Source organism: Papilio machaon, chromosome 9, assembly GCF_912999745.1.
Source record: "Papilio machaon chromosome 9, ilPapMach1.1, whole genome shotgun sequence".
Lineage (NCBI taxonomy): Eukaryota > Metazoa > Arthropoda > Insecta > Lepidoptera > Papilionidae > Papilio > Papilio machaon.
The window spans coordinates 6,853,517-6,867,833 of record NC_059994.1 but is presented as its reverse complement, the minus strand read 5'-3'; the positions used below and the strand labels follow the sequence as shown (position 1 = coordinate 6,867,833).

The 14,317-nt window shown below is 34.3% G+C and overlaps 1 protein-coding gene across 1 annotated transcript in view; it reads left to right on the top strand.

The window, feature by feature from the left end:
* The window catches only part of LOC106713208 (dual specificity protein kinase CLK2), a 64,135-nt gene that overhangs the window by 3,487 nt on the left and 46,331 nt on the right, over window positions 1-14,317 (top strand). Inside the window, exon 3 of the mRNA XM_045679238.1 lies at window positions 348-490. Within this exon, the coding sequence (XP_045535194.1) occupies window positions 348-490 (143 nt within the window). The remainder of the gene's footprint in view (window positions 1-347; window positions 491-14,317) is intronic.

Below are 14,317 nucleotides of genomic sequence, written 5' to 3'. Positions count from 1 at the left end.
TACATGTAAATGAACAGTACAGTTTTGTAGTCAATTACTAATTGAATTAAAATAAGACATTGGTACAAGCATTTTAGCTTATATCTACAATGTAAACTTGTTGAATAAGTGTTTATTTATTCAACAAGTTTCAGAAAGTGTTTGCTTTGTGGTACTAATAGTCATTTATACTGAAAATACATGATAACTGCAAATAACATGTGGATACAATGTAGTTGTTGTTAATTGCAATAGTTTACATACAACTTACATTGCCACAACACAGCATTAAGCCATACACCATGGTACATAATATAGTACATAGGTTTAATAGCAAGTAATTAATAATTGTTGTACTGAATTTTCAGATGCCGCGTACTCGCAGGAAGCACTACGCATCACACTCTAGGTCCCCGTCCAGGACCTATGAGGCTAAGCGCAGGAGGATTGATGACAGTACACGTGAAGACTCTGGGTACAGGAAGCGCAGCCGTAGCAGAGAACGTGACAGGTAGGTCTTATTAAGTTAACAAAGCTTATTTAAAATGGTATTTGTGTTTAGGACTTAACAATATCTAAAAACAACATTGAATAACATTTACTGAAACATTCTTTTTGGATTCTAATAGTTTTAATTAAAAATAATCTTTCCCAATGGCTTTTTGTGAACGTAATTTATATATTAAAAAAATGAAAATACACGAAGAAAACACCAATTTAGTGGTGCGCCATCTATGGGAAAAGGTTAGTACTGGAGAGTGAAACGCCGTCTAGTTGAGTGCATTAAAACGCCATCTAGCGGTATTTTAATAAAGCAGGAGCTTTAAATTGTAAAAATTTGTATTGCCACCACAAGATGGAGCTATTAGTTATTTTGCAGAATTTCATTAAAAAATTGAAATATAGTTTTTTTGAGAGATGATCTCTTTTCGTTAAATCTTGTATTAACTAAGGATTGAATTTATAATAATTAAATATTAATATAAGCTTTAAACAACTATCTTAAATATAATATAAAAGCTAAAATATATCATTAAAAGGAGTCCCTTTAGGATTGAATTTAATTTTTTTCTATACTGCGTGGTAATAACAGAATACCGATATTTTACATCGCTTTCGAACTGTGTTGTAATATCCTAGATACTTTCAAATAGATTATTGGAATGCTGTAACTGTGATAAGTACCTCAATCCAGTAATGCAGCAACTTAGCAATTACTAGTATGGACTCTTATCTATAATTATTACTAGCTTTTATTAAGTTTCACCTGTCTTGATGTTTGTCATCAAATCTTGCAAAATAAATTTTAATCATTTCCCGGTTACTGATTGAGCTGAAATTAAGATGATGCCAATCTGATGATGTTCTTGACGATCTTTATTAAAAAAAGTATTTCTTTTAATTAACAAGATAATTATAAAAGCTTGTTTTATTTTTTTTTTTAATTTTATTATTATTCTTTACTTTGTACTGCTAGCGGTAATTTAAAATTTTAAGATATATCATATCGCATCTGGATTTTATTCATCATGTCACATATGTGGTGTTTTTGTTGGAGCTCCCTTAATATTATGTTTCAAAACAAAAGATGCAATTTCATAAACAGCCCGTATAAATGACATCTTATGGTCTTTTGTTTAAGCACTTATACGTTTTTTATTTTATAAAAATTACAATGTTATTTTGCAAGCCTCAATCTTGTAATATTTAAATAATACGGTTAATTTCTATGGTTTAATATGGTCCCTGGCACAATTGGAGTATAGGTTTAAGGTAAAACATAATTTAAGAAATTAATTTAATTTTTTATCCTTAATTTATATGTGATTCATAATTTGAAATATGTGCAAACACGTGATTTATTACGTGTCGGATCTAAAAGTAGAGCATAATGTTTACCAAAACATCTGGGCGTATGCCAATCTATCTCTATCAACTATGTTTGTAGAGAACTGTTGCACATTTTGCCCGGAAATAAATATATATAGCATTCTTGTCGCTGTTACTAAATTCATTTGTATAACTTGTATAATACGATATTCAATTCTTATCGAATTATACGATTTAAAGTTATTTATACGTTTTAATTGTATATTACTGTTGTATTTGTGTCCGTTACCTGATTTTGATAACGTCACATGGGTTTCGTTCTTTATATTAATTTTTTTTGGAAGTTTTTTTTTGGAACGAAGTTCCTTATCGCGCGTTGTGAAAGGGGGCTAGACGGAAAAAATTCTTACGAAAAGTTGTCACGACACTTTGCTATAGACGAATGAGCGCTACTTCACCATGGCAACGACGTGACAATATATAACGAAAATTCATAGAAATAAAATGTACTTCTAGTGAAGACTTAAGTTTTTTATTCATAGAATAAACATTGGTTCCTTCACTAATTAATTGAAAGGAACTTCGTTCCATCCGGCTGTCCCTTGACACCTCTCAAGTTTTATTTGTTATATTTTGCCAGGATTGATTGATTTGTAGGAATTGTTTCTATAATCAGTTTATCATATTAAGGTATTCGTAAAGTACCTGTGGTGTCTAGGGTCTAGGTCAGAGGTCACTTGGGCCAGCCATACAGGATGATTTGAATGGAGTCTCTTCCGCCGTGCTTCGTTTTATTGTCTAAAAAACCTGTTGCAGTATAATTTGATTATTGTCATGTTCAGAGTTTTAATTTAAAAGTTTAAAAGAGGTCAAGAGTTCCCGTTTGATAGTTAACTTCCTGTCCTAAATTAATGATGTGTAAAAATTGTTACATTTTAGTACAAAACGATAATAGAACGAAAACAACCATAGCACCATTACTATACTTGTGTTAAAATAATTATGCTTAACTAATAGTCTTTGTTTCTTCAAGTAACAAAATAACAAGCTTTGTTTAGTTTTCTTCAATTGGTAAATACCCAACCGATTCATTAAAAACAGGCCCTGAATTTACCTTATACGAGGAGTTATTTCTGCATGTAATATAAAATAATTGATATTTAAGTTTAATTTTATTGAGATTTATTAAACAAAACTTAGGAGGAAATACTGCTTGGATAGACTTAACTTAATACTTAACAAAAATATTTAAAAATATTAACAAAGACTTGAGAAGACGTACCGTATCCCAAGGTAATGGGTTAAGATTCTTAGTTACTTCTATTCTGGACACTGTATTTGCTATTCTTATTATTTTCATAAATGTCATAATAATCACACTTAAATTAACTCCGAAAAGAACGCAATGTAATTTATATAAACTTGTGGTTCGACTTAAAAGCTTAATTAAAACAATTGGACATATTGTGGTCCCCCAATCGTGCATGTGGGCATTGGCGTGGGAATAGTTAGAAAAAATAAAACGAGCGAGAGCAAGTTAACGTTTATGATAACCAACTGCTTACAAATGCAACAGATCTTAGGGTCTGTTCACACAACAGACAGGGCGAACAGCGGAGCAGATTCTTATTGCAAATAAAATTGAAAGAAGCTTTAATTTTACTTTTTACGTTCTTTTTTAAACTTTCCTTTGATAAGAAAAGATGTGCTAAGTAAAATTAAACCTTTTTTTCGATTTTGTAAAGCTCAATTTTATTTGCGATAAGAATCTGCTCTGCTCTCCGCCTGGCTTGTGTGAACGAATCCTTAGACGTTTTACATTTGTATTAGTTATCAGAAAAGCTTAGGCGTAATCTCTTATATTTTACAAAGACACTACTGAATGTGTAAGCTAACTTTGATTAAGCGTCTAATATATTATTGCAAGATGTCACCGCTTCAGTGGATATGTCGTTTACTCACAATTAAATTTTAATTTATTTTTAATTAAAGCATTATATGTAGTAACATTGCTTTGTAAAGTTAATTTGCCCTACTTCAAGAATAATACAATGAATTGCCGATTAACCGACTAATAAAATTGCAAATATTCAAACAAGCCTTTAATCAAAACATATGTGATTATAGCCTTGACATGGATTTTTTTAAGTCAGGTGAAAATGACATTAACACAAATCTTTTTTTTTAGATCATTGTTCTATATTCAGATTTGTTTAATAAACCGAACGTGTATTAATATATTACTTTCAATTTGACAGTCGTATCTTGTTAATGTATAAACTACTATCTATAAGGTTACAAGAACGTTACTCTGATATATTGGAGTTAATAATGAGAGTAGAGTAATTAGGTCAACTGAACATGAATTATCGCGGTAATTTAAGATAAGTGATAAATACATTATTATCGAAGCGGTAATGTTCAAACGATCTATTAGGAAGCATATTTAGAAAAGTTAATCTCGTAAGTTTTTTTAACAAAACAGATATTCACAACCAGTCAAGTTTATTCAAATTTATTTAGAAATTAGATATAGGATTTATCTATGTTTTATGTAGCGACAATTTTGGCGTAATATTATTTTTAGATTTTCTATCTCCTATACCTATATCATAAAAGTCTCAACATCAATGAACTGAAGCAAATTTAATATTGCCAATTTTATATAAACTTCAATGTTCACGGTCACTTACGTAAATTAAACGGCTATAAATTACGAAATCATCAACCTATAAATGTATTTGGAGATAAATGATAAGAAAAAATGTCGACCATTCATTTAACATTCATTACGCGGTGACATCAGCTGAAGCAAGATGCCATTGTGATGCATATGGTCGCATCCGTTGATAAATAAGTAATTTTTGTCAGTCTCCATATACACATGCGCAAAATCTACTGACCCTTATTAGCCGACGAGAAGGTGCCAATCAATTATTGCTTGATTAATGCGATGATGCCCTTCGTACAAGCAAATTGGCATCGCAATGCAAGGCACGGCCGGGATCTCGTCGTGGGAACGACCCTATACTGTTACTTGCGAACTGCCCCCGGGCAAGATAATAACGCCGACCCAGATCTCGAAAGCAGTTAGCAGAAAACGCACAGTGACAAGTTGAAGTCCACTCGAGCGCGCCTAACGAGGAGTCTAGATTAATTTATCGAGAAATGTATTTGATTCAATCGAGATTGCGAATTTACTGTACACCCAAATCAAGTGTCACAACACACGGTACCAATCTGTGTCCTAGTTGCGAGGGCGACCTTTATTTATATATTAAATCAAATATTTGTAAAGTCAGTGACAGCGGTATGCAAGCTTAAATCGATCAGATCTTGTTATTTTAATTACTTAAGCAATAAGTTTTATTAATTAGCCAAAAAATGGGTTAACATTAAATTTATGCCGTTGTCCGAATGACATGTTTTTGTGCGGTTAAAAATTAAAGTTAATTAATTATGATGAATGGTAGATAAAAAGTTCGCCTATTTAAATGTCTTCATTTGGGTCGTTATAATTGCATATATTTGTTGGAATTATGTTTTTATCCGTTGGTTGTTGTGGAATCATCGACTGATTTTGCTTTAAATTATGCTTATATGCATCAGAAGTCATAACTTACTTTTTAAGCAGAATTACGATACCCTTTGGGTGGTCTTTAAAATCATTCCGAAATATACAATGCGTATTCACTACTAAATATCTAGTTAATATATTCGCTTTAAGCATTCCATTATTATAATGCTAAAAAAACATGGGTTCCTATATTTTTATGAAAAATAGTAATTTTTAAAGTACATACCTAAACTTTACATTGCTAATGAACTTTAATAATCCAGTTTTATTTCTTATTGCATTTGACAAGAGTTAACACCGAAAACTAACCGTGCGAATAAGAAATATATGATAATTAAGATAAATAAGTAATAATTAACATTTAACTATAATTAATGTAATACCAAAATATGTTTTAAAAAAAACCAACATGTGATATACAATTTTCACACGTTCAAGTGGTTTCGCAAAACGACTTCCGGCCAAGGGCAAGTTATCAGGCTTCGGTTATTGTTGACCTTATATCGAAACCTGTGTTGGTATTTTGGATAAAATTACATTGCGGAGTAATAACATGATTACTTATCGGTATTTATATTATTCGTAAACCGTCTTCGATGTCCGTCACTCATCACGCCTTGGACGTGTTAAAAGACAAAAAGTGGGCAGCGAGAAACTGTAGATCCATTAAGATTGCCTTTTGGTAAATGAGTGACGGCGGAAATGTTCTTTATATCGACATGAATATCTTTTAACAATTTAACAAACAAATTTATGGTAATCACTTCCCACCTGTTGAAGATTTCGGTCATCCCTGACAACGTTGTAATTTTTTCGCTTTTCATTTAATGTCGTGCATGTAAGAAATTTATTGCAAGCACGGCATTGTTTTGTTTTATTTATAACTAGCTTTTACCCGCGACTCCGTCCGCGCGGAATAAAAAATAGTAAACGGGGTAAAAATTATCCTATGTCCGTTTCCTGGTTCTAAGCTAGCTGCCCACCAATTTTCAGTCAAATCGATTCAGCCGTTCTTGAGTTATAAATAGTGTAACTAACACGACTTTCTTTTATATATATAGATTACGAATTTATTTTATGTTAAAAATCTTTGTTTAATTGTTTGTGAAATCCATTGATGTTATTAAACGTGACTGAGTTTTACTCTTCGTTGCATATGGTCTAGTTAGCCGATTGACAGTGTCATAATAATGAAATTATCTAATCTTTGTTATATCAACTATGTGTGTCACAAGATTACTCAGTAGGTAACCACTTAGTAAACACCTAGATCAATTTCTTTATTGATTAAAAATGTTGTTCAACCTTCTAGCTTAAATTTACGTCAAGATAGAGTGGAGACCATGCTATTTATCAAAGTTAATCCCTAATAATAAATCTACATCGGAAGTTCATAATAAATTGGTCTTCCCCGCAAACAACCGTGAACGTAAATTGCAACTTCACAAATTACCTAAGTATAAATTCGAAGTATTGTATTTAATCACATGTATACAGCAAGGTGATTTGATAAACGTTAAACGAAGAGCGTACTTTTATTGATAAGCGATTCTGTTTTAGAAACCTACATAGCCAAAAGTAATAGTTTGAAATCCTTACAAATAAACAATTTCGCACCTAACAATCAACGCGCCCTAGCTAATACGTAATTGTCGATGTATCACGTACAATATACAACATAATAGTAGAGTCGACCGGTCCTACGTGTCAATATGTTATTATTTTTCTTTCGCAATTTGTATGCCAAGGACCTAAGGAAGGTCGGCAACTAAAACGGTTATCTTTATGTTATCTGGACGAGGCACGTACTGTGCAATTTTGGTTTTCGCCGATTTGGTACTCGCATCATCGTTTGATAATAATTGTATATACAAGTGTTGAGCCACTTACATTATATTTGTGAATCTTATTTGGGCGTTGCTCCAAACTAATATGGGCATCTCATTATGCTCCACATACGCTTTTAACATTGGCACATTGTAACACTTGCAAAGTATACTGCTGAGAGGCAGCTTTAAAGTTTTATTGAAGTTTTTGCGTACAGGTGAGAAAATAATGAGTCGGACGCGGGCTAGCGGGGGGCGGAGGGTAGAGAGGCGTCGTTCTTGACACAGTAAAGCTAGGAGTGCAGTAGGTGCAACTTGCGACCCACGCCGAGCTTTTTGCACGCGCCGCGATCGCTATCCGCAACCGGTTAGGGCTCATAGTTTTAAGCTCTCTGCAATTTAAAGCTAATGAGCTAACATAAGAACTCTTTTATGCGACTTTACAAGAACGCATTAAATAATTTAGTATAAATTGACAACGGACCCGTGAGAATAGAGACCGGCATTCTTGTATCCGCTATTGGTATTCAGCGGTCTAAATAATCATATAAAAATACTATTAAATGATCGTAACGACCAGCTGTTTTACGATTATGGTTCTTCCTGCCTTTTGGTAGAACGCATATTGCTATGACAACGGTGAGGTTTCTTTCTACCTATTTTAGCAACAATTTGATGCGACTATATTTTTAGATTTCACCACGTTTCGAGCTCAAGGAATGGCCGCGGCCGTGATTTATCGCGGTTGAAGTAAATTCGATTAAGATTGCCTTAGCATAGGAATACCATTGTAGAAGCAGAACTTTAAGACTAATGTTCAGTTCGATACATTCTTTAAATAAATGTTTTTAGATATGAATAAAAGGAATTTCATATGGTAGTTGATTTCTATCGTATTATGTTGTCGCCAACGGATATATACATGTAGCTTTCCTGCTTTATGAAATGGTACGTGAGAATTTATGTATGACTAGCGGTTGTCCGCGATTTCATCAACGCAGAATTTAAAAATAGTTGCCTATGTTACTTCCGCACACATCAGCTACATTCCGGTAAAAGTTCCGTCAAAATCGTTCCAGCCGTTCCGGATATTACCTGGAACAAACGTGGATTTGAGAACAAACATTTTAAAATTAGGTTTTCGTTCCATACATCATGTTCGCGAAATATGTTTTTTCGATATTACATACATTTTCATTAGTTTATAGGTTAAAGAAATTAACTAATTTTTGTAAAATATTTTGACCAATTTACAAATAATCTATTATAGAAATTTAATGAAAAAAATTAAATACTCTTGTAAATATGATATCCCCAGGATTACCTCAGATAATAGGCAAGAAACTTTGCCACAACAATTTTAATGTCAGACGTCGTTTGAATTTATATCCCATATCGGGCTCCGTAGACAGATTAATGAGATGTTGTTTTTTTTTTTGTTGAAGCATAGCCTTATTAGTTTTGCTTTTTTGATGAATGCGCACCGGCAACGCGACAACAATATGTAGTGCAGAACATGATTAGATCCCTCTAATGAACGTACCGTTAATTTTCTTTTCTTAATAGTTGTGATGAAACTCCACTACGGTTATAACAATTGATACTGCAATGATTACGTCAAGATTTGGCAAATGGAAATTTCATGCATGATAAAATATTATGTCATGGTCGGTAGCGTCTGGTAGGTTATTGTTCTGGTAATTATAATAAGTTGCAGTGAAAAAAAAATACAACATTTATAACAATGGAAAACATTCAATGTATTGTTTTGACTGGACTTACATCAAACCATTTCTTTTTGGTAATTTTCATTTAAATGTTTGCAACACAAATTCCTTTTTGACTTTTCGACAGTAATTACCTGTTGAAATATTGTGATGAACAAATTTATATAAGTGTAGAAATTAATTGACAATTTGCCAAAATGTGAAAGTTTTATCTTAAACTAGTTAAAACACTGGATAGTCCATTTTCTTAAAAACTATAAGTCTGGTTACAAAGCGAAGGTCTTTGATAAACTTCTTTGGTCACCAACGTACTCGTCCTTGTTAAGCGCAATGACTATCCCCTTAATCTCAATAGCCAGACATAGAGACAAACCATCGAAGTCGTTTGTGGTTTCGTTGGTATAATTATAATGTAGCCTTGAGATATACATGCAAACTCACATTTGTGCTTCGAGACCACGTTTCCTCTTTCCAAAATCCCTGACCGCCTTGTTATATTAAGTACCCATGTGTTAATATCTGTTATTACCTCTCAAAGCCGTTCATATTTTGTCACAGCCAAGGTGATGATCATTATATAAAATTATTTCCTTCTCCTGTTCAAATGCATTCGTATCGAGGCGGCGAGGTCGTCGATCTCCATATCCTGCCAACTCAACAATGGAGCGTCAGGCCGGCCTTGGCAGCGCTCGGGGTCGTACCAAGCACGCGGCCGCATCTCGCACATCGACATTATCTCTAGGCATTCATTAAGCTCTTTAATTCTCTCGCTGATTAATGTTCACTTATAATTTTAACGCCTTTGTAGCTTACAATATTCATGCTTTATCTATTGTCCGATTACAATTATTAATGTCCTAGGACCAGATCTGTTTATATGAAGAAGCTTTGTAATTCCGCTTATAAAATTTCGTGGGACGTTTTTCTCTTTAATTGCCGCCATAACTCAATGTTCCCATTAAGCCGATATTATTCGAACCGCAGCCGTCAACACTATCAGGGTAATGAGCACATGCTGTAGAAACAACGACCGTTTAGAGAGATCTCCGCCATAATGACGTATGGACGACAAAAGCCTCGTTTTTTTATAGTACCAGACGGCGGCTGGCATAGAAAGAAAATTATCTCGAAACGATGTCGCATACTTTTATAATGTGATTTTAAATTAGTAAATCTTCTACGCTTAAACAAATGTCTTCGATCGGGAACATGCTCCTAATTTTAGTTCTCAATTCCTTGCCAAAATGATTATTTCTATTTTGAAACTTAAAAGTGAACAACATATGTATTGAATCTATTCCTAAGCGCTTGTGATCGGACTATAGCGCTGTTGTTGTTGTGAGGTATCTGTGAGTATTTATGATTCGCTGGATTCAATAAATCAGTCGTCTCGCGGCCCTACTTGGGCAGCATTTAAATCATTGTATCGATAACCGGCGCATAGCACACAGGCGCTGTATCATGTCAAACGCAAATGATAAATTGTTATAGATTGTAACGCACAAGCAGTGACTACATATGTTTTCTTAATTTGCTAGTATTAAGAGTTCCTAAATTTAAATTAACTTAGTAGTTTTTGAAGGTTTAGAGTATTTTCCATACTGCAACTTTACTGTCTCGGTATAGGCCATTTAAACAAGTCCTGCTTCTTTCAAAGCTACGACACCATCAGCACGAGCGGAGCTCTATACAATCCCACAAAGTTTACAGTTTTGTGGTATACTGTATTTCGAAACTATTACTCTTTTATATTTGTACAGTTATTTAAAATTATTGCTAGATGGAATTCCATTTAATAGTTTTCTATGGATTATCTAATCTATAATTTTAAACATGTAATTTTTTAATTATATAAAAAAAATATTAAGTAGAAAGTGTGCCTTCATAACGCATCGCTTTTCGCTAATATAAATTCAACGTTATCCATTGCATAAGGTATCATTTGACGGACGCAGTGTCGCTACTGGGCTGAACAATGGCCCGATTGTCAGCTCCTCGGAAATTGAACATCACCGTGACATTTGACACGGCAGCCACGATTTCATATTGAAAACTACGACTTTAAACCTATTCACTAGTACTGAGTAATACCGGATTTAGTGCAATTTAACTTTTACGTATCATTAACTAACCCGCTAACGTGCGTGCTCTGATATCTTAATGAATATTCATTATAGTTATATCATCTGTTTACAAATCATTAGCTTGTATCGATCCGGAAAGAAAGAAATGGGGGAAATATTATTATTATCAATACAGTCAGTCGTGAGTTACAGACGTAACACATATACAATTGTTTATTTATAAGTAGGTATTTTTATAGTAAACATGCAACGAATGCTAACTTTTTTTTTATGTTATTGCTGGCAAACAAGCTGCCACCATTCGCTGAAATCACGAAGCGACCACTATCCATGGACAACTGCAATTGCAGATTTGTTGCCTATCTTTAAATAGAGAGTAGGGGACGCTCAGTAAGAGGATATTTCCCCTTCCTATGCGTCCCCTCTGCCAAATCTTCTTTCCCTTCCCATCATTTTCTTATACGAAAAGTGTTGAAAGGGAACATGGACTAAAGTTAGGCCTTCGGCACGTACACTCATCAGACGAAACGCGGAATAGCTTCCACTTGACGCATGTCTTTTGTGTGGTCGTGGTATTTCACCGGTCGACCCGGCCCATTCGTGCACCCAACAAATATTGTTGGTACGGGATCTACCACTGTTGAACAACAGATTTGCTTTTCATTTACAAAGTAATCTATACTCAAAATACATTTACTTAATAAAAAAATGTGACGGAATGATTTCATCATAAAATGTTCATAAGACTTGTAGTAGAACAAGCAACATTGATATTAGACGAACCATACTCTGCCTGATTTCATTACGGTGACATAATGGTTGAGTGGTGTATGTCAACATGTTGTCTATCTTACACAACACTCGTAAATCAGAGCTGTTACACTGTTCCTTGTTACGTAATTATTATTGAATAGAGACATCAATACTGCCTATTTGAATCCTGTCCTCTAACGTAAAAATCTGTGAAAAGTGAGTATTAGTGAAGTATATTAAAATCCATATACAGTAAAAAGCTAAGGTCGTTGAGTTTTATTTACTACTGCCATGACATTTACTGTCAAAGCTACATCTTATTTAAAGTCTTTTAACAAAACCGGTCTAAATACTGTTTCGATACAGCTACAGACTGATGCAGTATTGCTGCTTTTATGGTAAACAAGATAAAGATCAAACTATCAGATAATATCATTTGATATATCGAGCAGTATTTATAAATCATAATTTCATTTTGATAACTATTTTATCGAATTAGATTTTATTGAAAAATGACATAGTCTTTGTGACAAAACTAGTAGTGTTATTGGCTGCGAGCCGTTATAGCCGCGTTTAGGAGAGGACAGGAGTGCAAGCCGGTGCGGGATCGATTAGCGAACCGGTCCCACTGCCTAGTGCGTTGACTCCCGCGCTCGATGCGCCTGCGCCCGCGCCGGCCACGCGAATTGCACTCGCTACCGCAAAGATGCCCTTCCCCAACCTCCCCCGTGCCCTCTCGTGTCCCTCAGACTTTTGCGAAATACCTTACAAAGGCTAGATGTATTCTTTTCTAACATTGCTTGACAATGTGTTTAGATTACTTTCCTTTCGTTTTTAGAAAGACCAATAAAGACAGGAAATACAACTCGTGAGTTGATTTGGTAACAACTATAAAACAAAAAATTATAATATCCGGAACAAAGAATTCAGTGAGTATTACCGGTAGTTAGCGGTCCCACATGCAAACTATTAAGATTGTAAATATATCAACTATTGTAACACAAAGTTCTTAGTACTAAGTATAGATAAAAATTTGAAATTTATGAACCACCATAACTATTTGCAGAATTTTATCGCATTAGTTTCTCTCCGTTAGTGGCACTTGCACTGGCAACTTCCATTGCAGCCGTGGCCGGCTCTTGTATAATTGGTTGCAGGTGCGCCGTGCTGTCTCGCCGGCCAAGTTTGCAGGAAAATATTTTTTTCCCTTTTACGAAGCTTTACCATTTCCATTTTAACGATAGGAATCTTGAAGTGCAAGGCAACATATACTTTCTTACAAGTCGTACCAGGAATTAGTTTTTTTTATAGTCGTTCACGATATTTGTTTTAAAGTCTTTAAGAACCATGGTTTCATAATGTTATTCGAGCGCGATTTAGTGTTCCAAATCCAATGTAAAGTTTTCCTGTACCCAAAGAATACGTAAATAATACATACGCCTATCGTAGTAACAACAATTTATTAACCAACGTATTATTCCTACAGTCTAATTAAGGACAAGTGGGCACAAACAGGATAATGTTGTAAGTGATAATTTTATAAGTAATGTACGTCGGAAACGGTTAATGCTGTCAACTGTAAACAGACAGTCGTCGCTGATTATTAAACTTGATGAAGATGTCTGTCTGTACCTCTGATAGGGTTGTTAGATAATCTAGTTTGTTATTTAATACATAAGTCGTTATTTACCAAGAAATAAGTTGAATAAACTAATAAAGCCGCGTGCGAGTTGTGATTTTTTTAAATTTGGTCTTTGGTAAAGTTTATAAATTTCTTAGGGCAAAATAACTAACGATGGTTCTGTTTTTTAGTCAGATCGTTCTTTTATTGATAAGGAATTTAATTTGTAACATAGTAGCCCTAGATTAAATTTACTAAGGTCCAGAAGCGAGGGCGAAGGGAGCACAGGCGCGGGCGTTGAACCGCGCGTGGGTCGGGGGTCAGCGTCGCGACATGCGGCCATTAGCGCGTACGTGCGCCCGCGCAGCACGACGCAACGCGTACACCAGCATTACTCGCAAACATTGCGTACTTATGTTACTCATCCATAGATTGTACTGAATGCTGCTTCCTACTAGCCTCTACTTTAGCATCCTTTGTTATACAAGCTTTAATAACCCCCTCTTGTTGCCGTGAACAAAGACGTCTTATGTTATATTGATTTTGTTCCAACATAATGTGGACTTATAATGGGCTGATCTCATAATAGCGTTATTGTTCCATCTCCTATGATATCGCAGGTTGAATTGCGGACGACTGGTACCAACGAGTTTTTTTTCAAGTTCCTCGAACGTACCTTTAGCTTTGTCCTGCATAGGTTATGAAGATAGACATGTTTATGAATTACTAGTCTAGACATTTGATTATATACAAAATATATATATCTAGATTCTGTATATTATGTATCTTAGCTTATTAATTTCGCATCAATTTTAGACTTCACCCAAAGAATACATACGATAGCCATGTTATGTAATTTTATTTGCATCTTTAAAAGGACAAAAAAAAAGATATTTTTTTATTATAATCTCAAAAGGCGA